This window comes from Ranitomeya imitator, chromosome 4 (genome assembly GCF_032444005.1).
Source record: "Ranitomeya imitator isolate aRanImi1 chromosome 4, aRanImi1.pri, whole genome shotgun sequence".
In the NCBI taxonomy this organism is placed as follows: Eukaryota; Metazoa; Chordata; class Amphibia; order Anura; family Dendrobatidae; genus Ranitomeya; species Ranitomeya imitator.
The window spans coordinates 26,411,660-26,436,342 of NC_091285.1; the positions used below are offsets into that span (position 1 = coordinate 26,411,660).

General features: G+C 39.8%; 1 protein-coding gene across 5 annotated transcripts in view; it reads right to left on the bottom strand.

The window, feature by feature from the left end:
• Positions 1-696: 696 nt before the first annotated feature.
• NTF3 (neurotrophin 3) overlaps positions 697-24,683 on the bottom strand; it is a 78,658-nt gene continuing 54,671 nt past the window's right edge. For all 5 annotated transcript variants that reach the window (XM_069763413.1, XM_069763415.1, XM_069763412.1 and 2 more), the window contains exon 2: positions 697-5,515. In XM_069763413.1, coding sequence (XP_069619514.1) covers positions 4,715-5,494 — 780 coding nt within the window. In that variant the 5' untranslated portion in view covers positions 5,495-5,515 and the 3' untranslated portion in view covers positions 697-4,714. The remainder of the gene's footprint in view (positions 5,516-24,683) is intronic.

A 24,683-nucleotide genomic window follows, 5' to 3' on the forward strand; every position in this document is an offset into this window, starting at 1 on the left:
ATAAATAGATAATAGATAGATAATAGATAGATAATAGATAGATAGATACGGTAGATAGATAGATAGATAGATAGATAATAGATAGATAGATAGATAGATAGATAATAGATAGATAATAAATAGATAATAGATAGATAGATAGATAATACATAGATAGATAGATAGATAATAGATAGATAGATAATAGATAGATAGATAGATAATAGATAGATAGATAGATAATAGATAGATATATAGATAATAGATAGATAGATAGATAGATAGATAGATAGATAGATAGATAATAGATAGATAGATAATAGATAGATAGATAATAGATAGATAGACAATAGATAGATAATAGATAGATAGATAATACATACATAGATAGATAATACATAGATAATAGATAGATAAATAGATAGATAATAAATAGATCGATAATAGATAGATAATAAATAGATAATAGATAAATAGATAGATAGATAGATAATACATAGATAGATAGATAGATAGATAATATATATATAGATAGATAGATGATACATAGATAGATAGATAGATAGATAGATAATAGATAATAGATAGATAATAGATAGATGATAGATAGATAGATAGATAGATAGATAGATAGATAGATAGATAGATAGATAGATAGATAGATAGATAGCAGATATATAGATAGGTGTTCAATATATTTCAGGCAAACCATTGAGATTAAGTAAGATCTTTCCATATCAAAAGACAAATTTATTTCATACAGAAAATAATACAAAACATATTGAATAAGGCTACTTGGAGGACTTATCAAATTTTGTTTCAGCTTTGAACTGCACAAAACATCTGTCAGAAACATGAGTGGAAAACAGAATATCCTTGCATAACTTTGGTCATTTCATACAATATGTTTCCTTATTTTCGTGGATATGTGATGTGAAAAGCGATGTCGTTGCTGCGCTGCCATTTATCTAAAACACAGTGTTCACAGGGACATTGGGTGTTTTGCAGCCGGGATTATCATTCCCAAAGATATTCTTGCCAGATCCTAAAGTTCTAAAATTATGTGTGTCCCAAAATTCCTAGAACATTTATGAATTGGGCCTTGGGTACATTTACGGTTATAATTTGCTTTTGCACATTTCCTGTAATCTTGCCGAGTTAGGGCCTACCATTAAATGACTAATAACGATATTGGTCCTATGAATCTAACGCCTCATACAATGCCCATTATGGACTGAAAATGCATTATATAAATATGGAGGACCCTGGTTCTACATAGATGGTGGTAGCATTTGTCCTTTTTGAGAAGAACAACCTTGTCGAAGCTTTAGGACAGCTTTAGGACAGTAGTGTCCAAAGACAACAAGCTCCCTTTTCGGAACCTTGAGGAACCTTCTACTAGAGTCCACCATGATGGACCATAGCTGTTTATACAGTTCTTCAAGCCACTAGCAATAGAAATTCCTGATATAGTTTTTTTTTGGAATTAGGATTAATATTAATAATATGGAAAACAGGTGACTGAGAACTTTGACATCCTCATCATGGATTGAAGACCTAGTCTAAAGATCAGGTCATTCGAATTTAACAAATAAATATCTATAAGCTCTCAAGATCTTCTCTTGCCCTGGAGGATACATGTATCAACCAGTCCATTGATTTTGAATATAAATTGTGTAATGCTTTATTTACCCTGTGGGGGTGCTGAAGGGATATTCAATTATTGTTGCCAGGTTCCAACAGATTACAGAAAATCACTTGGGCTCATAGAAGCAAGGTGCTCAATTTTTCTTCAGGGGACAAAGTTAAGTGAATGGATTCAAGACAAATTGAATTCGCTTAGAATTCTACAAAATATTCAGATGCCAAATTTGTGGGGATTTTTTCAATTGATTTTTTTATAGGGCCAAGAAAGGATTATAAAGTTGTAAAATGTTTTATACTTCTATCGACCCTCACCGGTCCTGGCATTGTAGTTCCTGCCTAACGCTCCTTTGGCTCGCTTCCTCCCTCTTTTTCCAGTCTCTTCTGTCTTCAGTCTTCTACACTCTTCGGCATCTCCAACATTCTCTAGACCCCAAGCGACGTGTTGACATAATGGGGTGATGCACATCATGATGTGTCGTGAAACCTAGTGAATTCTGGAGGTTCTGAATAGTGAGGTTCTGAGCTTGACAGAAGAAGCCAGGAAATGGAGGACTAGGTGTTGAGCTGTGATGCCAGGATAGGTGAGGGTTGAAGCGAGTGAAGAACTTTTTTCAACTTTTTAATCCCTTTTTGGCCGTATAAAGAATCAAGCAAAATAAAAATCCTGGGCAAGGAGACAGGTGAGGGGTAAGTTGAATATTTTTTTTTAACCTCTCCGTTTATTATTCTCTGTAATTTTGAGAGAATGGCTTTTACTAGCTATTTGATTTGCGGTGCAAAATTTGTCACAAATCAAGTATTCCTGTCAAATTCAAGTGCATTTTACAGATGCGGGAAACTCTATCAGAAGACCATTCTTGAAAAAAAATGGATTGTACAAATTGGAGAAACTCTTTAAAAGGATGTGGTCTTGGGACATTTATGGGTCTATTTTTAATATTTCAATGGGTACTGAAAAAAATTAACAAAACAATGCTAAATGCATCTTAAAAGGGTGGTTTGGCAACTTTTATTTTTTTCAAATACTATAAGAAGTCAAAATAACTTTCAATAAACTCCTGCCGCTCCTGTACTAACAGTTCCATCCTGATTCCTCTGTACTTCCTTCTTCGTCTGGACTCATGGTCATGTGGCCATCCAGAAAGAGGAGGAATTAAAAAGACTGTCATGGGACCCAGAAATATCATAAGGGGAGTTGAAGAGAATTGGTACGGTTATTCCTTCTTTTATTATTTTACATCACTATGATCATTAAAAAACTAAGTTGCCTAACCACCCCTTTAATTAAGGCATTTATATCAATTATTATGTTTCAACTAACTCATATGATTTATTTCATTGACATATTGGTGCCAACATCGGGCATGCTTGACTTTAATAGGTGTTGTTTGATAGGTGTAGAGTTGGTAGGCAAAGGATGCAGGATATCCTCCTGTCTCATATATACGTGCAGCAGTGCCTCTTTTTATACATACTGTTTAATAAGCAACTAAGCTCTCTTTTTTATTCAATTATTGATCAGTCTTTGCAAAATTTTGAATCTTTATTACTTCTTAACCTTATTTTGGTTTCTTCTCTCCCAAACACCAAGCATCAGTGTTGTTTTAACTGCCTAGCTCATGCCACTTTAGAAGTTGCTTTTATCTGCTGCTCTAGCAAGAATCCCTACTCAAACACTGTTAACATAGGCTCACACTCTTACTGTTTGAGCGTAGGTGAGGGAAGCCGACAAGCTCACTTTGGGAGAGTGTTTAAGTCAAAATCATTGCTAGAGCAGCAGTTCAAAGCAGCTTCTAAAAGAGCTTGAACTAGACAGTTAATACACCATGCATCAGTACTGTTGTAACTGCTTAGCTCATGCATCTTTAAAAGCTGTTTTGATCTGCTGCTCTACCAAGAATCCCTATTCAAACACTGTTGACATAGACTCTCACTCTCGCTGTCACAGCATAGGCGAGGGAAGCAGAGAAGCTCACAGAGGGAGAACGTTTAAGTTCACTTCCTTGCTAGAGCAGCAGTTCAAAGCAGCTTCTAAAAGAGCATCAACTAGACAGTTAAAACATCACATTCAGCATGTTATTTGAAAGAGAAGGTAAAGAGTATACTGAAACGAATGAAGGGTTGAACAAAAAGATTCACAAGATCCTTGTCTATTGACCACAGACTACCACCACTGTGAACCTCCAACAATCCCAACACTTCTTCTGATTAATAGGACCATGGCAATGTTATTATTGCAATGTGAGGCATTCATAATATTGAGCCAGGCCTACTAATCAGAAGATCGGACCCATCCTGCTAAGAACCTAGGCCGGCAGTGGAAAATTGGCCTATGGGTCATGGCTACACCATGCTGGTGGTGGGGGGATAACTATCAAGCCCTTATGTCCTGGGTAGCAAAGCCAAGTTGCCTAATGGCGGAGGGGAAAATTTTGACCTTTGCCATGATGCCCCTTCTTTTCTATGGGTTACTAGTTTTAGAAATGTCAGAGATAAGAAAAAAAAAGTCTATATTGATAAAAAAAACAACTTATATATACAAAAATGAACCAAAAAAAACCTAAAGTCATGTATAACATCACCAGGATCTTATTTTTAACATTTGTTTGAAATGGAACGAGTTAATTATTATTATTATTTTTTTTTTTAAATATTATTTTTTTTTTCTTCTTTTAATTGAGGTAAAATATATTGCCATTGAATATAAAGTTCATACAATTTATACATCTCTGATATAGTCGGATTTCAAAAAGTCTACTTAGAAAGAGTCGGTGGCAAGAAAATACTGTGGGAGGAATACTGACATATAGATTTGGTTTCCTAGGGTCATAATTATATACTGCTCGCAGTAGAATTTGGATGTATACTTTTTTTTTTTTTTTTCCCGTGAAATTCGTTTTGACAATGCCCCCTTATAGAAGGCACAGACTTCTTCTGAGATCCATCTGGAGAGGAGATAAAGCTTATATACGTTTGCTGAAATTTAATAAATAAGAACATCTTATAATATATAAACAATATAGACATTTATATGCTACATGCATATTATATAATTTAAAGTAATAATTTATATAGGGAAAAGTCAAAGCTATGTTCTTCCTATTTTCCTCGATAACGCACACACGCAAGACGTGTCTATCCTTATCCATCGCCAGCCCACCAGTAAACTGTTCTCTGAAGTCAATGCCCGGACATAAGTTTGGGATGTTTTACATTGAGAATTCCAGTGTTTGTCGTCAATGCCTCGGCATCCATTTTTGAAGGGCCGTGCGTCTTTACATCTGGTTTCATAAAAATATTGCTTGATGGGCGAATTCCCAGTCTTAATTTCACCCAACACAGTTACTTGGTGTCCCCGAATGTCAATCGCATTCGACTTATTTGTGATCCATAAACTTTCGCTATCGCACACGGAATATTCCCCTCGGTGACTTTTGTGCTCTGCAAATCTTTTTCTCCTCGAGGTTCTGTTGGAAGATGACGAGTGTCCGATGAAGTCATCCATGAGATACAAAGGTGGTGGTTCCAAAGGAAGACTATCGCTCAAAAGCACTCGCGGTGAGTTATAGCGTTTTTGTTTTTGCTGCTTAAACAGCTCCGCTTCTATTGAGATGACCGGTTGGAAGTCAGATTTCCCACTGTCGACCATGTCCACGTCAAGTATTTCCGCTTTTGGGATCGTACTTTGCTGCTTGACCTCCTTGACGTTGACCACTTGATTGGAAATCTTGTTTTTGAGAAGGTCTGCTTGCATGAGCTTAATAAATAGGGAATTCATGGAACTTTCTGGCAAATTCCTTTTATCCATGGTGGTAGCGTGGATGCCACAAAGATAAGGAAGAAACATCACACAGAACAGGATGGACATCACCTTATTCACCTGTAAGATCTAGAAGAAGAAGAAAAAAACAACACAGAATTAGTGTTGACGAAATGGATGTGATTGCAAAGTTGGTTTAATGTCCTACTAAGGGTTCTCCACCTTTTTTTCCTTTCTCCCACACAGTCAAAGTTCCTACTAGGATTTCTCCACCTTTTTTTCCTTTCTCCCACACCCTAAAAGTTCCTACTAGGGGTTCTCCACCTTTTATCCTTTCTCCCACACAGTCAAAGTTCCTACTATAGGTTCTCCACCTTTTTTCCTTTCTCCCACATAGTCAAAGTTCTTACTAGGGGTTCCTCACCTTTTTTCCTTTCTCTCACTCAGTCAAAGTTTTTACTAGGGGTTCTCCAACTTTTTTTCCTTTCTCTCACACAGTCAAAGTTCCTACTAGGGGTTCTCCACCTTTTTTCCTTTCTCCCAAACAGTCAAAGTTCTTACTAGGGGTTCCTCACCTTTTTTCCTTTCTCCCACTCAGTCAAAGTTTTTACTAGAGGTTCTCCAACTTTTTTCCTTTCTCCCACACAGTCAAAGTTCCTACTAGGGGTTCTCCACCTTTTTTCCTTTCTCCCACACAGTCAAAGTTCCTACTAGGGGTTCTCCACCTTTTTTTCTTTCTTCCACACAAAGTTCCAACTAGGGGTTCTCCACCTTTTTTCCTTTCTCCCACACAGTCAAAGTTCCTACTAAGGGTTCCCACTTTTTTCCTTTCTCCCACAACGTCAGAGGTCCTACTAGGGGTTCTCCACCTTTTTTACCTTTCTCCCACACAGTCAAATATAATATTTTATAGAATGTGTGCATGCCCATGAACACCTATATAAAGTAATTTGGCAGTATGGGCATGAAAATGTGGATGTATGAAAGTTAGATCTTTTTTTCTATGTAGGAGGAATGGCGTAAGGTGGACAATTCCTTTCAAGTTCAAAATGGAGATATTTCCAAAACCTAAAACATGGAACGTTGACCTCTCTCATAGCTTTACAGAAGCTGTTAATGGCTGCTATTTTCCAAAGTCAGCACCACTCCTGGTCTCAGGTTCTTTACAGTATTACAGCACAGCCTCATTTACTTTAATGGATCTGAGCTGCAATACATGACACAACCCAAAGTCAAATGGGGCATTGGGTATTTTAGAGAACTGGACTTCTTGTGGTGGCATCCTAGACTGTATATAATGTGACTCTGTGGTTCATAACAATGCTGCTTGCTATAATAAAATAGTTAAAAGAACATAGTTTATCTTTAATCATTATCGACTAGACAACAGTGGACAAGGTTGGACTCCTAGCAAATGTTCTACACCTCTCCATACACAATGGTCAGTATATACAATGCAAGTACATGTCAGGTCTTCCAGCAAGATAAATGATTGTTTCTTAAAGGTTAAGTTCCCCTTAAAAAAAACAAAAAACAAGTCATCTCCTGAATTGTAAGGATGTCTCCATGCTCAGCCGTTGTTCCATTCATTGGCTGTTCTCGGAAGTCCCATAGACTGGAGGTTGAGCAATCATACAATACATCTGCTCTATTAAGGACTGGGCTTAGAGATCAAGAACCCCAATCTAAGGATCACTGGAGGTCCCATTGCTCAGCACCCCTCACCGATTTTTAAACTACCCCCTACTTGATTTTATTGGTAATGGAGTTACAAGTAAACCTAAAGGCATTCTCCAATTTGGACAATCCCTTTATTTTGAAAGGGTTCCTTAGTAACAAGTTGAACGCAAGGATTACCAGCAATCAGAGAAAAGCTGACTGTAACTGTTTGATGTATGTACAGCATCCCCGCAGGTGAAATTAAGCATTACACAGTGCCTATTTAAATTACTAGGGTTGTCTGTGTAATGCAAGATTGGCTAGGTCCTCCAAAGCAAGAGACTCTATTTAGAGTCACTTTTCCTTCTAGCTAGTGATGAGCGAGTATGCTCGTTACTCGGGTTTCTCCGAGCACGCTCGGGTGGTCTCCGAGTATTTTGCCGTGCTCCGAGATTTAGTTTATGTCGACGTAGCTGCATGATTTGCGGCTGCTAGACAGCATGAATACATGTGGGGATTGCCTGTTTGTTAAGCAACCCAATATGTATTCAAGCTGTCTAGCAGCCGCAAATCATGCAGCTGAATCGACATAAACTAAATCTCCGAGCGTGCCGAAATACTCGGAGACCACCCGGGCATACTCGGAGAAACCCGAGTAACGAGCATACTCGCTCATCGCTAATTTTATCCAATAGATCAAGATCCTTAACACCTCTACCTTTTAACTGAATTACCTAAAAATATCTATAGAAATTGGCTTTGAGAGCTCTTCAAAAATGTCACAAATGCACCCTGCTCCAAGCTGAAAACTCCGGTCCCGAGTGTCGGTGGCAGTGCCGGATGTTGAGGCAAGAGACTCGCGCGAGGTTCTGGCATTGCATTCGCAAGTGTGACCCCGGCCTTAGAGATAGAAGCAGGGAGGTACTTCGATGTTCAAGGTGTAGAAAGGGGAGAAAGAGTCTAAAGACTCATGGAGGATTGAAAAAGTGTCTAAGGTCTAAGGGAGGGCAGAGTAATCAAACTATAGAAAAGAGGACACACATTAAGAGAAAATAAGTGCAGGATAGAAGCTGTGGTGATATATGAGCTAATGAAAATAGCAGTAGCCTGGATACACACAGACCTCACATCCAGCATATATTACTGAGACGGACACTCTCAACAAGAAAAAAAAAGATGAAACTTGGATCAAGCTGGATCATATCAGGGGTCTAAAAATTAAAGAAGGAATGCCAATTGCAGGAGTGAAACTTTATTAACTAATGGTAATTAGGAGCATATGGAACACTTTTTTTTTCATGTCAAAGCTGGCTATAGCCTTTAAATGTGCAGGATCCTAAAATTATATTGCTGATAATTGTTTTGAGATGCTAATATCTTATTACTTTTACTAGTAGTGCATCAATACCGCACCATATAAATTACCAGACTATTATTACCCAAACTTTTCCTAATTAATGGCCTAGACCTGTCTAGAGTAATAAAGATGAGAGTCCACGTATGTTCACACTGATTTCTAGAGGAGACATTTTAACATTTGTGGCCGCTTTGAAGTCTGACAACAATTTATGCCAATCCCAATGATGAGTGTTATTGTAAAAATGAAAATTGAAGCAAAATTGATAGCATCCTTACATATTTGGTAGGATATTATACTCAACTGCTTTTGTTTTTTTTTCTGCGCAATTAAATTGAAACCTCCTGGCTGTCCACTGTAGACCACCCCTACTTTAAAAAAAAAAAAGTCTGATCGAAAAGTTTTCAACTATTCTAACTTCAAGTAATCAGCTATTATCTATGGGAAAACTTGGAACTAAGTGTTTCATTTCCCTGCAGTGCCTCCACAGGAGAAATTAAGCATTACACAAAGTGCAAGTCAATTAATAGGAGGTGTGTGTAATGCAGGATGGGACAGGTCCTCCAGAGTGATGGATACTCTCTGTAAGCGCTTTCCGCTCGGCCAAGAAATTAGGATCCTGAATAGAAGACACCCTTGAGTGATTTTTTTCTGTACTTTATGAGGTTTTGAGTTATTTGGTCATGAAGTGACTCCAGTGATCTTTAACATTAAATCTTTTAGCAATAGTTAACTCCAACAGTGGGATGCCACTTTAAAGAAGGGTTCCAACCTAAAACATCGATGCCCTATCCACGTGGATGCTCTATCCGCTAAACAGATTGGTACAATTGATCTAAATCCCATCGGTAAATTTGGTGATGCTTAGAGAAGGAATTTGAATAACATACTAGTTGACAGAGACGGGTGGATTTGTTCCTGCGGATTACAATTCTATTAAAATTTTACAAAAATTTGCAATCTCGAGATTTTTTGTAATTCCGCAAAATGTCGGCCATCTTGCTGAACAGTAGAGGGCTGGCAAAAGGTTAAAATGAAAAGAAAAACCCACTCACCTCACAGCTCACCTCTTCAGCCACCCCCCATTGCTCTCAACCTGCGGTCTGCTCCTCCACACCTCCATCTACCGCATTTCTGGCCCAGTGTTCACTCTAGGAAGGGGTTTTTGGCAGCGAGTAGGCCCTGGAGTTCACTGAGTGCTTTGGAGCTTATTTGTCACCAAAGGTCTCTGCATAGAGTGAACACAGGTCCAGAGATGTGACGCAACAATGGCGTGGAGGACCGGACAGTAGGCTGGGAGCACCAGAGAAGCAGTCCGATAGGTGAGCGATGCAACAATGGCGTGGAGGACCGGACAGTAGGCTGGGAGCACCAGAGAAGCAGTCGGATAGGTGAGCGACGCAACAATGGCGTGGAGGGCCGGACAGTAGGCTGGGAGCACCAGAGAAGCAGTCGGATAGGTGAGCGCTTGGGGTGAACATAAGTATTTTTTTTTTAGATCTTATGTTTATTATGCTCTGGGGTCTAAAGAAATGTGAGCAAATAAGAGAATTCTAACGGATTCGCTCATCTCTTGCAGTTTATCGTAGTTTCATAGTTTTGAGGTTGAAAGAAGACATTGAGTTCAACCTATACCCAACCATGTTGGCAAAAACTCCATGAGTCCGATACTAATTACCCCATATTAGAGGAAAAATTCCTTCTCGATTCCACATACGAAAATCAGACTAGTCAATGATGGCACTTTATTCAAACATGATGGGATGGTCGGAAACTGCTGAATACATCACCCACTATGGGTGAAACGTCAAGGTCCTTGGCCTCCATGTAAAACCTATAACAAGGTTCCTAACCGTCTATGGGTCATTTATGATATCAAGGTTTTCCTTTATTTTAGAGGAGCCTTTGGACTCCCATAGGCAAAGACCTCTGCACTCCCTCATAGATATTCTAAAGCACAGTTTTGTGGTTGACCAGCTATGTTCAAGTAATAAGTGGGTTCCTAGTGGAGGGACCCACACCAGGGGATACTTAATTAATACTTTCGGCTAAGATACCACTGTAAGAAAAATTTTATGTTCCTTATCCTAAAACTAGTTTTTATGCTAACTTGCCCAAAAATGTATGGATTTGCAGTTTGATGTGTCATGGATCCACATTTGGACTTTCCCCCTTTAACGGCTACCCTATAAGGCTACCTAAGGGCATGACTGTTCTGTCCTCCGTTTGGAATTCAAATCTGCGTGTAAAAAATCTAGGCCTAAGTAGATTTTGCATTGAAATCAACGGAAGGAAGTTTGTAGGTGGTTTCATGTTCCTCAACAAACCATGTGAAAAAAGGTCAATGTGAACATACTCTGATTGTTTTCATTGCACTGGATAATGGAACAAAGACAACCATTAAACGGCTTAACATTAACAACTGTCAACATTGACCATGATGTCAATGACGGAGATAAAATGTGACATCGGAGTTCAGAAATTATTCACAGTCTCGTAGGAGCCAAAGCTTAATATAGTAACCAGTCAAGTAGAAGAAGAGATAGGGAGAGTTCACGAAGCATTCTGCTTCCAATCAGGATACACACAAGGCACTTTCCTGCATCGTCCTCAGTTGAACTGAAGCCTTATATTGAAGGGTTCAGATGTAATTGAGGGATTTAGTAATTAGGTCCACAGGGCGTTCTTGGACGTGTTTAATAAAAATGTCATTGAAGTTTTTTGACGATCACAGATGTACTGGTATCTGAGATGGTGACTAATATGCTACGAGATGGGATTCTCAGCATTGTAGCTACATGGAGAGAAATCATCACTCCCTTGGTAGCACAATTAAAAATGAAAATGGTTTAATCCAGATGCATAAACTTGAAGAGGTTCTCTGGGTTCTAAAAATTACTTAGTGTTGCATCCAAGTTAATAAAAAAAAAAAAGTTCTGTATCTTGCATGGTAGTTCATTCGAGCAGGTGACATGCAATTCCACATTTCTCCAGCAGTGGCCACTGCAGGAGAATCATGCGGCCACCATCAGTTGATCGTGTAGGATTTTAGCTGCATTGTTGGAGGGTGGGCCCTTTATCCTAGATGGCACACACACTTCAAAAGGGTTATGAGAATAAAAAAAAATTACATACATTTAAAAAATCAATTTTCAACCCCCCTATATATTTAGCATCAATGCTTCTTTGAATGTAGCCAAAGTCAAAGATTTTGGAATAAAGAGTCCACCCTTTGTCATCAGGTCCAACAGCTAAAATCCCAAGTGATCAGTTATAACCATTAATTAAAGCCGAGTGTGGCTATACAATTTTCCTACAGTGGCCACTGCTGGAGAAATGTGGAACTACAGGTCACCAATTCAAAATGAATGAGCTACCATGTAATATGTGGTCATATTTAGTCCTCCGGAGTGTAAGATGTTCTTGTTATCTGAAGGGTCTTGCCAAACGTTGTTTATTCCTAACGTCAGTCTTTCATGCTAATAATACAGCGTGTATGACCAAACATATCAAAGATACTCATTTAGTTCTCCATGTTTAGTTATCTTGGAAACAATTCCTCTGTGAACCAGTCCATGTAAATAGAGGTGAGTGAATCGATTCCTAACGGATTTCTTCAAAATGTTGCATTTACCAGAATCAGATATTTTTGGTATTCGATTCGCACTAATCCAAAAAAATTGGTGCCGTCACCCCATGTGGCCACATGGTGATGAGGGGGGTTCCCGTCAAACAGCCACGTGGTGCAAGACCCATATCCCAAACATGCATTGCCCCTCAATTTACCATGTGAGGACTAATCAGCACTTGAAGGTCTAAAGAGAGAAGTTTGGAGGGAGAGGAGAAGGACATCGGGTGATTAGAAGGACAAGTAATGGGTGGACTTATTTTTTAAAACCCCTTCCCAATCCCTGGTTTCTTCCACATTGGGGTCTGGAAAACCTGTTTTCTAGACACTTTCGATTCAGACTAAACATTATTTAGACTGAATCTAATCTGTTGGCATATTCGAGCAAACTGGCCCCCAAAAAATTTGGAGAGATTTGCTCATGTTAGACGGTGATAACAAAGTACCCCTTTACCGAGACCCTCAACCATCATCTGTAATCTGTGGATGAATTCGTAAACAAGTGTTCACCTTTCCTGCAGCGCTGCCACTGGAAAAAAGAAGCATTACACAGTTTCCATTTAAATCTATGTTTTGTCCTGGGTCTCTCGGGTCCTCCAGAGGAAAAGACACTCTTAACGACCATTCTTTGTCTAACAAAGGTTATAAGTGGAGACCTCCCTCAATTATCTAAAATTTCCTGTATTAGATACAAGAAAATAATTTTTCCAGAACTAGATTACCCCTTTTAATTAATTTTTTACATAAATTTTGATTCACGTCACACATGTAGAATAGATTTACAAAGCTGTTTTGGGGTAAGTGGTAGTTTCTGTAAAAAATATTAAAGGATAGACCAGCTAGGATAATACTAGGTTTTATACGACACATGTCTTTCTATTAATACTTCTGTAAGTCTCCATTAATGAGATTACCAACTTCCATTACCCACAACCAGGTGCTCCGAGTGGATAAGTAATAATAACCATAACCTTTTATACATATGGATTAATGGCACCAAAAGAGTTTGAGGTCTCGGATTTCACAATTTGGAGGTCGAATGGAAACCTCATTTCGGAAAGGGAAAAAGATGTCAGGAGATCAGAGAGAAGGAGAGATGTGACCTATGGATTAGATAAGTCATCTGTAAAATACGTCACCTACATTTCTTTTGTTCTAAAGTGAAACTCCTTTACTCTAAGGCCAGTTACATACAGACTTTATTGTAGTGTCCATATTATGGTCGGAAAACTGGGACCTCCTTTGTCCTTCACATTGTAGGGTTTCAGAGTAATTGAAGTTCGCATAAGAAAGTCCATGAAACACGTAGAAAATTAATCAGTTATACTTTGGATGTACCAGAGGATGTCACCTTTTTAACCTTGCTGGGATCAAATCTTATTTTAATCGGAACCTATGACTGGAGAACTTTCTGACTTGGATTTACCTGTTGCCATGTTGGCTGGAACTGGATTCATCCTTGACGAGGATTAGAACGGTCTCGTTTGGGTGAACTGGCTTCATTTTCATATCTAATTGAAGTTCAACCCAGCAGAACAATTGGGGCTCTATATTTTATGGCTGCAATATCGACACTAAAAGGTGGTTCTATGACCATCTTGTGGCTAAATGTGGTTGTCTTATTAGGACTCAGACTGCTATGAAAAGGGAATCAAAACCTCGATACCCTCAATAATCTTCTACAGCTCCTCTTCCAAAGCATACGCTGGTACTGTTGGTCTCTACTTTTTGGTCCTCTCTTGACACACATGAAGAAGCTAAAGATGCCATTTAACCAGTCACTGGCTGAGGAGATTGGCCAGTGATTGGCTGAGTGTACACTTCTGGTATGCTGAGACAGAACCAGGATTTAGAGATCGGTAGGGACCTAGTAAGTGTTGGAACAAGATTTGATTTGTGATTCTAAAATGGTGGCTTGTGGATTCTCTACAGAAGTTTAGCTATACTCTGAGAGGCAGTTCCGGGTTTAAAAAACTCATACTCATCTCTCCTTGGCATTCTCCATACCAATCCTCCCAACGCCTAGTCCACTGATTGTTCCTCTTTGGCTGTTTTATTATTTCACGTCTTTTGTCAGGTGCCGCTGCTATTTAGACCAAATGTGGTCAATGATGAGCATCATGTCCCATGTAACAGCTTGAGGCCTACTCAGCGGAAGTGCCGTAAGAGTAAAGACCTGATAGTGGCCAGTAGGAGAAGAAGAAGGCTGAAGAAGAACCAATCTGAGGACCTAGAGATGGAGGGACAGGCATGGAGAGGAATAAAGATTTTGTAACTTCTACCCAGCAGATTTGATTTGCTCCAAATCAAATTCAATTTCCCAACCAAAAATTGAGCGAATCTACCCAAATCAAATTTTGGGAGCTATGCTCTACTCTATATTCATTCAATAATTATCTTCTATACCTAAAATAGGTTCTTTGTTATAAGAGATTCAGAACTTATGATGGATCTGGTTTTAGGTTATTATCAGAATTTCAGAACTTATAATGGATCTGGTTTCAGGCGCTTTGGTCAATCTCAATAAAACAAATATTCAGCATAAAGTATGGAGAAGGAGCAAAACGTCATTCTGAGTCTCTGATAAAATGAAGTCATGGAGTTCAGACTACCATAGTTGCTAATAGCCGACATATGGTTTTTTTATGGCCACTGAAAATAGATCTGTTCAGATACGGCCAAACTAAAGAGTAGTCAAGAATGCAGATAAATTGAGAGTGGAATACACAAAAATACAGATTGTATGTGTTTTGAAATTCCACCTATTCACTCGCAATACCAAACACAACCTCTACACTTACGTGGCGCTGTTTCTGGAAGAATGCAGCCGTTTTTTTCTAATCTTGTATAACTTTTTTTACGGGGTCATGACAATCTTGAAGCTTTGTACAACCAACATAGTTCTGTAATAAAATGCCCACAGACTTTTATCCTGTACATATTTTTGACTCTAACTTTATGCACAAGCATAAAAGCTTAAAGTCCAGCCTTGGGATGAAAGTCTATAGTCACTCTTTGTGACTACAGACTTCCGAATCAGGACAGCGCGTGGTGCACTTAATGTCAAGATTCTCTTGAGTTTCCTGGGAGAGTGGGTCGTCATGTATGCGATTTGTATACTTGCAGTCACATGCCGACTAAACATCCTCAGCCTCTCTCAGTAGAAGCGAACTGAGAGAGGAGGAGCACGTCTAGTCTGAATGTGACCCGACAACCCCTTTAAGATGCCATACTATGAAAATGTTCTCCTCTAGAAGCAATAGAGGGAAAATATCATGCAGATAGGTGCAAAAGAACCTGTCCATATGAAATACTAATTCTATACTTGGAGAAAGAGGATACCGCCTAAGTCCTTGCCTCCCGTAAAAAAATTGCAAATCTTCCCAAAACCTTGTTAAAGGCCTATTTCCATCTTTATAGCTGATTTTTTGTCAGATAGTGTTTGTAAAAACAAGCACTCTGGTAATTAATATTTGCATCTGTTCTTCAGATATTTATTATTTAAAGCTCGTTACCTAGGAGACCGACCACCACTGCTCTCTAGCTTGTAAGCATTGCTCTGCAGCTAGTCAGTATTAGGAGGTAATAGTTCACTCCAGTAACTCGCTGGTTTTCAAAACAGCGCTTACAAGCTCAACAGAAAAAAAAAGCTTGTCAGAGCTGTGCAGTGTTCTGCTGTCTTGCAGCTGTGGTCGGAATCCAAAGCAACGAGCTGTAAACAAAAGAAAAGTGTTAATATCTCAAAACCGGCTGCAAATTTGAATAAGCAGTCCAGTGTAAAAAACTGCTTGAATTTACAAGTACTACCTGACAATATCCATCTATAAAGATTATTATTATTATTATTTATTATTATAGCACCATTTATTCCATGGCCCTTTACATGTGAGGAGGGGTATACATAATAAAAACAGGTACAATAATCTTGAACAATACAAGTCACAACTGAAGATGGGAATAACCCTCTATTGTCTCCCATAGAGCAGAGATCCACAAAGATTTCTTGACTTTGATTTAGTGATGCTTTATCCAATTGAAAATTTAGGTGGCGGAAAGTGGGAGTCGACGGAGGTGTGGCCTATAAAAAGAGGTGGAGCTATTAGCGTCGTAATGCGATACTCTCTGCATTAATGAAGTTCTGGAAAGACAACAGTCACAGTTGGGCAAGTATGACTTATCCATCATAGACAGGTGCATAGGCTATAAGCACTGTCCTCTAAAAACTAAGACTATCAGGTGCTGCAAAAAAATGTCTGACTATCCATGTGGAAAATAGCTCATGTGTGTCAGCCTAACTCTGATACTGCAGGAAGCATCCAATCAGAGTCCAGCTAGTTTTTCTATAAAACATTCTACAGCAAATTGTATCTCTCAACATTCCACCTTACCCTTAACTTGGCATTCCATTAAAATATATCACCTAACCACAGCATACTGTAGATGATTAAAGTATGATTGTTGAGCATTCGAACCCCCCAGTACCTGTCATAAGAAAAAGGAGCCTAAAAACCAATGTGGGAATAAAGTGTTACTGAGCATGTGCGACCACTGCTCCACTAACTGTCTACAGGAGTGGTGGTCGCACATGCTCACTAACATTTTATCAGAAAAGAGACTTTAAGACCTCTGATCTCAGGATCGGTGGGTGACCCAACAGCCAAACTCCCAGCAATCATCTATCTTTGGAAAAAGTAATCGGTGTGAAGATTCTACCTTGAATGGATATTTACTTGGTAATATGAATGACTTCAGATTATGAGGGTGAAATAAATTAATCCAAATTGATTAAAATGTGGTTACTATTCCGTAATTAAACAAGTGATACCAATTATCCAGTCATTCTCTCGCAGCTTCCATGAATCTGCTTCTCGTTATTCCGTCTGAAACGCAGTCATTAGCCAATATGTTAGGTAATTTAAGTGAACCCATTAGCGACAAAGTGATAGCTCTACATGTGATTCAAAGCAGCTTAGTGGTGTAGATGAGTTGAATATTCTGCACTCTGCTTGCCGTATAGTCATTAAATTGCCAGTCTGGCCATATTAGGATTTTCTAAAAGAGTTTGAGACTATAACATTTTTTTGCTTTCTTCTCAAAACAGCACCACCCATGTCCATTGGTCATGCCTGGTATTGCAGCTAAGTTCTATTGAAGTAATCAAGGTTAAGGTTCAATACAAGACACGGCCTATCAACAGGTCATTGGCCGTGTCTTGTATTGCACCCTAACCTTGATCACTTCAATAGAGCTTAGCTGCAATACCAGGCATGACCAGTGGACAGGGGTGGCGCTGTTTTGGGAAGAAAGAAGGTACTACTTTCAAATCCCATATTAGGCTTCAGATAACAATCATTCCTGAGGTTCCCAGGAGCAAGAACTCTATTCTGCCAGATCAAATATCGGCTGACTTGAATTGTCATGCTGAAGGTCAATTTTTACAAGGGTTGTGGGAGATTAAAGAGTCTCTTTACCAAAAGATGCACCAGTAATGTGTATGGGCTGTATCTAGTATTGTAGCTCATTCTTTGATTATTAATGAGTTGTAATACCAGACATGACCACTGGATAAAGGTGGCGCTGTTTCTGGGAACTTAAAGTAATCATCACTTCTCTAGGGATCTCTTCTATGTTTAAGTTACATATTGGAAGCCTTTTCTTTAGGACTTTTCTACTGTACTAAGCACTATGATTCTTGACCGGTGATCTAAAAGGTATTATATGACTGACTCAAGATAAATAAATGGACATGTAGACTAAAAAATGGTAACTGCTAGGAGCAACGCTGTCATTTTCTGAAGATGAGTAGTGCTTAGTAGATGGTGGAGCCATATTACGACACTGTTTTGATATCTCCTATTGAGTGGTGACCGGGAACACATACAACATTCGGATGTCTCCAGCCTGACCTGTCCACGAAAAATTCGTAAGGACTACAATTTCTCATGATACTAATTTAGTATGCTACAAAAAACCCAGCTTCAATTCACTTGGAAAAACAAAGTATCACAAAATCAAAGTTGGTCATGTTGAACTAAGAGGAAGCGTAAGGAATGAAATATATGTAGACATGCTAGTGGGGAGAAAGAGGAGACTGTAGTGATGAACTGGGTTCCCATTGATCTAAATTTCCATTCTGTAGACGGTTGACAAATGTTCTGAGCTGGAATGCCCCTTTAAGAAATGCATTTTTGGGTGTCAAAAGGATGACTTAAAGAAATTGTCCATTACTTTTACATTGATGACCTATCCTTGGGATAGGTCATCAATGTCTGATCGGCAGGGTTTCGACACCCGGAAATCCCGCCGATCACTTGTTCCCAGTGGTGGCGGTCGCCAACCGGAAGTACTCACTTGCCGAGCTGCACCGTCTACTTGTAGTGGCTGGGGCTTGGTATTGCACATCCTATTCAAATCAATAGGAGTCAGATGTTTATTACTTGGCCGCGGCCACCACAAGTAGATAGAGTAGCTTGGCAAGTGAGCACTCCCGGCCGGTGACTGCCACCGCCACCATCACAGATAACAGCTGATAGGTGGGTGTGTCAGGTGTCGGACCCTTTCCAATCAGACATTGATGACCTAACCTAAGAATAGGTAGTGAACAACCTCTTTACGTTTTGAACCGGTCAACATCCCAGCCTTGGGATGGCCAATATTGGTCGTCAATGGAAGACATTCCGGAACCAGGAACCGAATTCATTCTAGACTTCAGATCAAATGTTCAAAAGGTTGAGGGCAAAGGAGATGAGCGACTACTTTCGAGATCTAAGGTAACTCCAGCTTCATGCTACGATACATCGAAAAAAAAATATTGGCTCATGGCTCAGCAGGGAGACAAGAAGATCATGATGATATGAAGTCATTACTCAACGAGGCTTTCAGGAAGTAATTAGACGTTCAGGAGTATAAAACAACCACAAAAAGCAATTTACAAACCACAAATCCATCAGTGACGATGTGTCACTTCACTCCATTGTTTTTTCTCTTTCTTCTTTGGTATCCTCATTGAACATATTTAATAAAGCAACGAATTAACCAATGATCTCTGTTTTCAGAGATCAATGTCATTTTCAAAAAGGATCTTATGGCTATTATTGTTAAAAGAAAAACACTATCGCACCTGTCCACATTATGTCAAATCTTTTAATTACTTTGGACAACGTCATTTTGTTAAGGTCCTCTGGCGATCAGTGATTACCAAAAGGAGGAAGCTGCAGCAGCTGCATATAATTCCTGCAGCGGCCACTAGAGGACAACTGTGGTATTGTGGATGAATAGTTAACCATTCCTCCAATGCACACTTGTATCCATTATCCTATAAAAGAAAATTAATATTACTTAAAAGGTTATGAGTACTTTAATACTAATGTCAAGACACCTTGAAAAAGTTAGATTTAAGTGGCATCTCAGTGAAACTTGGGTTTTCCCAATTTACACCCGTAAAGACCCATAGATGCCATCAGATAAGAATTGGTTCTCACAGCTCCCGTCAAGCAGTCACTGATTAATGACACGGCCGATGGAGAAGGTCATGAGAAACGATTCGCATCAACTCTCGTTATAAATCCAAAATATCCAAGACAAGTAATGTCGTGTATTTACAAAATTATTTAGCGGGGTTATGGTCATCCCATGAATCAGTTTCATACCAGAAAACCTAAAAGACTGTGAATTGAAGTGATTTTAGCACACCCTATTTAATTATTTTTCATTTTTTTTTACTTCCATGTGTCCCTCTTGGTAATAGCTATGCTGCCAGGAAAAAGCTCTGGATAGAATCAGTCTCCTTCCCCCTCTGGAAGCCAACAATATTTAGTTTCTTTACATTTCCTGCAGGAAAAGGCTTATAAGTTATACCCCAGATCTTACTGAAAATCCTATGCTCCTTCCCCTGACATGTAGGGTAGAGAACAATTTCTATAGGTTGCACTACAGTAATTAGTGGATCGCCATGCAGAGACCTGGCTGCGGCGAGAGCGGATGTGTGTGTCCACAGATGGACATGCTCATTACTATACACATTGGACACCAGGTAGCATGACATCATATAAATAAATGCCGCAACTCATTAAAATATCATTGATAATAGCATGTAAATGGCAGATATGGGGGTACAAGAATTTAATTTTTCATGTAAGCGTATGTGAAAGGTAAACCGATGTGCACACAATAACAATTATTAAAAGGTTACTTAAAAAAACGAAATATATCCCCTATCCATCCATGTTGTTAATTATTTTGGGTCATCCAGTTGGAACCCCCAATGATTCCAAGGTCTGGGCTCCGGAACTCCAAGAATGAGGCTTTATACAACATTTATCTGATGTATTGCCATCTTAAAGAGGATGCCCATGACTACAGTATTGAACAATAGCAATATTGGGTCAGCGGGGTCCAGGACCCAGCACTCCCAAAGATCAGCTGTTTGCAGGTCCTGTTTTGCAGAAGTAACAGTGTACACCACAGCTCCATGCATCTTGTAGTGGCCAGTCTTGGGTACTGCAGCTCAGCTCCTATTGAAATGAATGGGAGCTGAGTTGCAGTACCTGAGAAAGATCACTATACATTGCAGAAAAGTACATGTACCCCCCAAAAAAAAATATGGTGTTAAATTTATTTTTCCAAGATTTATTCCTTGTGTTGTTTTTGGGCATTATTCATTTTTTTCATGCCATTGAGTCTGCACCAACGTCACATCACAAATACACCAACTAAACATCTGTCCCATCCGTCACCGCGATCTTTCATGTTTCGATGATTGACGGTAACAGATATCCACTGATTGCATTCTGTTGATCCCTGTAAGAGCCGGTGTTTATCTTGCTCTATGTTTCACTGACAACAATTAATAATAGAATATTTGTATAGTGATGATCGTCAATGTAATTATAATAAATGCATGCTGTATACTGGAACCAAAAAAGTTATGCCATGTGTTACCCTCCATTTGCCCAACACCTAAGTAAGCAAGAAGTAGTGGGCAGAATGGAGTAACACGATGCATCAGGATCTGACTACACAAGGTTTGCTCGTAGTCTGTTACCGTGGAGACACATAGGTCTGCATAGGAGACAAGTTTTTATTAAGGACTACAGTGCTTACAAAGTTTCTTCATTTTTATATTATTCATTCAATATTTATTGCACTATTAGTGTGCAATGGGTTTAGTGGCAGTAGTTGGTTAGAAATGGAAAGGTTTGGAGAGAAGGTGCTAACTAGTATATGGTCAATAGAAATATCATTGAACCATTCTGGCCTTTTGTAGGTACTGTTTTTAAGGTGGCTCGGACTATAGCCTGCCATGGATGGTGGAAGATGTTATCATCCATGGATGTAATTCGAATCAGCTGGGCTTAGACAATTTATTCGAGTGGAATTTTTCAAAAATCCATATTCTTCGAAATATAGATTTTTTACAAGTGGCTCTTAACTAATTTAGCAAAATGGCAGCCAACCTGAATCGAAGAAGGCCATGAAAAGGTTCTAAAAAAGAAAACTAAAATACTCACCTTACCGATCACCTGTCCCTTCTTCCCCACAGCCACCGTCCAGTCCTCCACTCTTCTACTTTTGTCCTTCCCCTGTACTGCGTATCCTCTTTGGCCTCTTCATTTCAGGCCATGGCTTCTGGCTAGGTCAGGTCTCTGACGCGCGTTGGCCATGGCTTCTGGCTAGGTCAGGTCTCTGACGCGCGTTGGCCATGGCTTCTGGCTAGGTCAGGTCTCTGACGCGCGTTGGCCATGGCTTCTGGCTAGGTCAGGTCTCTGGGATGTACGCGATGTTACTACGCATTTTGCCCAAGTGACAGCCAGGTGAAATCTTAGACCGGTTTGAGCCTGAAGCAATGGCCTGTATTGAAGAGGTTGCGGAGGATGTGCGCGACAGAGGAAAGGGAGAAGAAGACATACAAAGGACCAGTTGATGGCACAGGTGAACGGTGAGGTGAGTATTATTTTGCGGATTTTTTACATCCGATGATTATTTTGCTCCTGGGTCTGGAAAGACCTCAGAGCACAATAAGAAACATTCAATTTCCAGGGGAATCACTTTGCTCCAAAACAAATTTCTCTGTAAAATTTGTGCAATTTGGTTAATTTGAAGCATGGCAGATTCTATCATCTCTAGCTAGGCTCCAATGCAAAATCTATAACGTCCCATTTATAGTACTTCTGTCTTCTTATTTGGCAGAGGGATCTTTTGGACCACCTCAAGCACAACAACCTAGGTGTATCTACAGGCTTTGTACTCTCTATAGTTACACCCAAGGAGATAGGGAGGCTTAATCTTATGCCCATACCCATCATTGTATCTGAAATGAATGGATGTGAGATAATTTTTAGATCTACCAGAGATTTAAGACAAATTTCCAAAGACACCAGTGAGACATAAAGACGCAAAATAAATTTCAGGGTTGTCCGAAAACCCTACTAGAGCTCAAAAATATCTCACCTTTTGTATAGCCATTTACTTGTGTTTTTCCTTGAAGACCCAGAACAACTGCCACCAATGTTTACCATTGTAGGTCACCTAACAGACTATACAGAACCGGGACATGGCTTAAAGTGAATGGACACCATCTAAGATCCTTACTCTAGACGAGATGTTAGATGCTATGTCTGAGAAGCAGATGATACTGGAGGGACTGGGGACTCTCCTGCTCTAGAGTTAAGGCTTCAGTATCCAGCTGATCCATTAACATTGTATTTCCTGACATTTCTTATGGAGCCAGTACTGACTGAACCTAACACTAATCATTGAGAACTCCATGGACCAAGTGTGGTTGGATGCAGTTTGATGGCTCTATCGTGTAAACCAATAGAGGTTGTCACATCAACAAGTCTACCTAAGCAGAGGTGTCACTTAAACCTCCTCAGCCCCAATACCAAATCTGTAACAGGACCACCACCTACAATGTGCCATTGATAATCCCAGTGACAGAGAGGCTTTTATGTCTCTTCTGGCACCTAGGCCCATATGTGACTGCAACCTCTGTAACTCCTCAGTGGCACAGAGTGGGTTTCCAGCTCCCAAGGAACGGCAAGCATTTTGCACCCCCTAACCCCTGAACTGTTAGCGTTCCCACAGTTCCTTCCACCAGTCTAATATTGAACCCCTTATCCCCCAAGAACATATATTGTAATTTTAGGAGAATATTGATGTAATTATAGTTTACACTTTTTTTGATTTTTTTTCTGCTTTTTGTTGAAACGAGGTGAAAAAATTGTAAAAATAAAAAGTTATATATTTTATATTTTACTTTTTATTACATTTTTTATGTAACAATTTTATTACCTTAAGGTATCGTCACACATAACGATATCGTTAACGATATCGTTGCTTTTTGTGACGTAGCAACGATATCGTTAACGAAATCGTTATGTGTGACAGCGACCAACGATCAGGCCCCTGCTGGGAGATCGTTGGTCGCTGGGGAAAGTCCAGCACTTTATTTTGTCGCTGGATCTCCCGCTGACATCGCTGGATCGGCGTGTGTGACGCCGATCCAGCGATGTCTTCACTGGTAACCAGGGTAAACATTGGGTTACTAAGCGCAGGGCCGCGCTTAGTAACCCGATATTTACCCTGGTTACCGTTGTAAATGTAAAACAACAAACACTACATACTTACATTCCCGGTGTCTGGTCATGTCCCTCGCCTTCAGCTTCCCACACTGACTGGTGAGCGCCGGCCGGCCGTAAAGCACGCTGTGCAGCGGTGACGTCACCGCTGTACTTTACGGCCGGCGCTCAGTCAGTGCTGGAAGCTGAAGGAGAGGGACCTGACCAGACACCGGGAATGTAAGTATGTAGTGTTTGTTGTTTTACATTTACAACGGTAACCAGGGTAAACATCGGGTTACTAAGCGCGGCCCTGCACTTAGTAACCCGATGTTTACCCTGGTTACCCGGGGACTTTGGGATCGTTGGTCGCTGGAGAGCTGTGTGACAGCTCTCCAGCGACCAAACAGCGACGCTGCAGCGATCGACATCGTTGTCGGTATCGCTGCAGCTTCGCTTAGTGTGACGGTCCCTTAAACCATATCCCTAATTCTAAGTTTAATGCAAAGGCTAAATCTTGCCCAAAACCAAGCCCAATCCCTAGCCCTAAGATGAACACTTATGAAAGCCTAATCTTAGCTCAAAGGCAAACAAGTGGAATTAAAGACCACTGATTAGTAACATTTACCCATTGGCGATCACTTCTAAGCCTATTTACACAAAATGGTGGGCACTGAATGATGCGCCATAGGTCATTCAATGTACGTAGGCTTACAGTGTTCTTTGAAGTGTAAGTCCTGTTTACACCAGACAATGAGCCACCAAGAGTGATTTTTAAGCAAGCTTGTTTAGACTGCAGGATTATTGCAAAAGACAATTCTAATGGCGCTCATTTATTATAGTATTTCAGTGTAAGAGCACATTAAAGGGGTAGCCACAATCTCCTTATAATGTCCTTACTTCTTGGTGTCTGGCCGGGTGGGCCCGCCTCTCTTCCTTGAGTGACAGCTCTGGTGAGTAATAGAGCTGTAGTATTAGTAGAACTAGAAAGCTCAGCACAGGTTCTGCTGTAACACACCCGTCAGTGGTTTATTCTGGAGTCTACACTGTCATCATTGGCGGACATGCTCTGAAACCTGCAGGCTGGTGATTTTT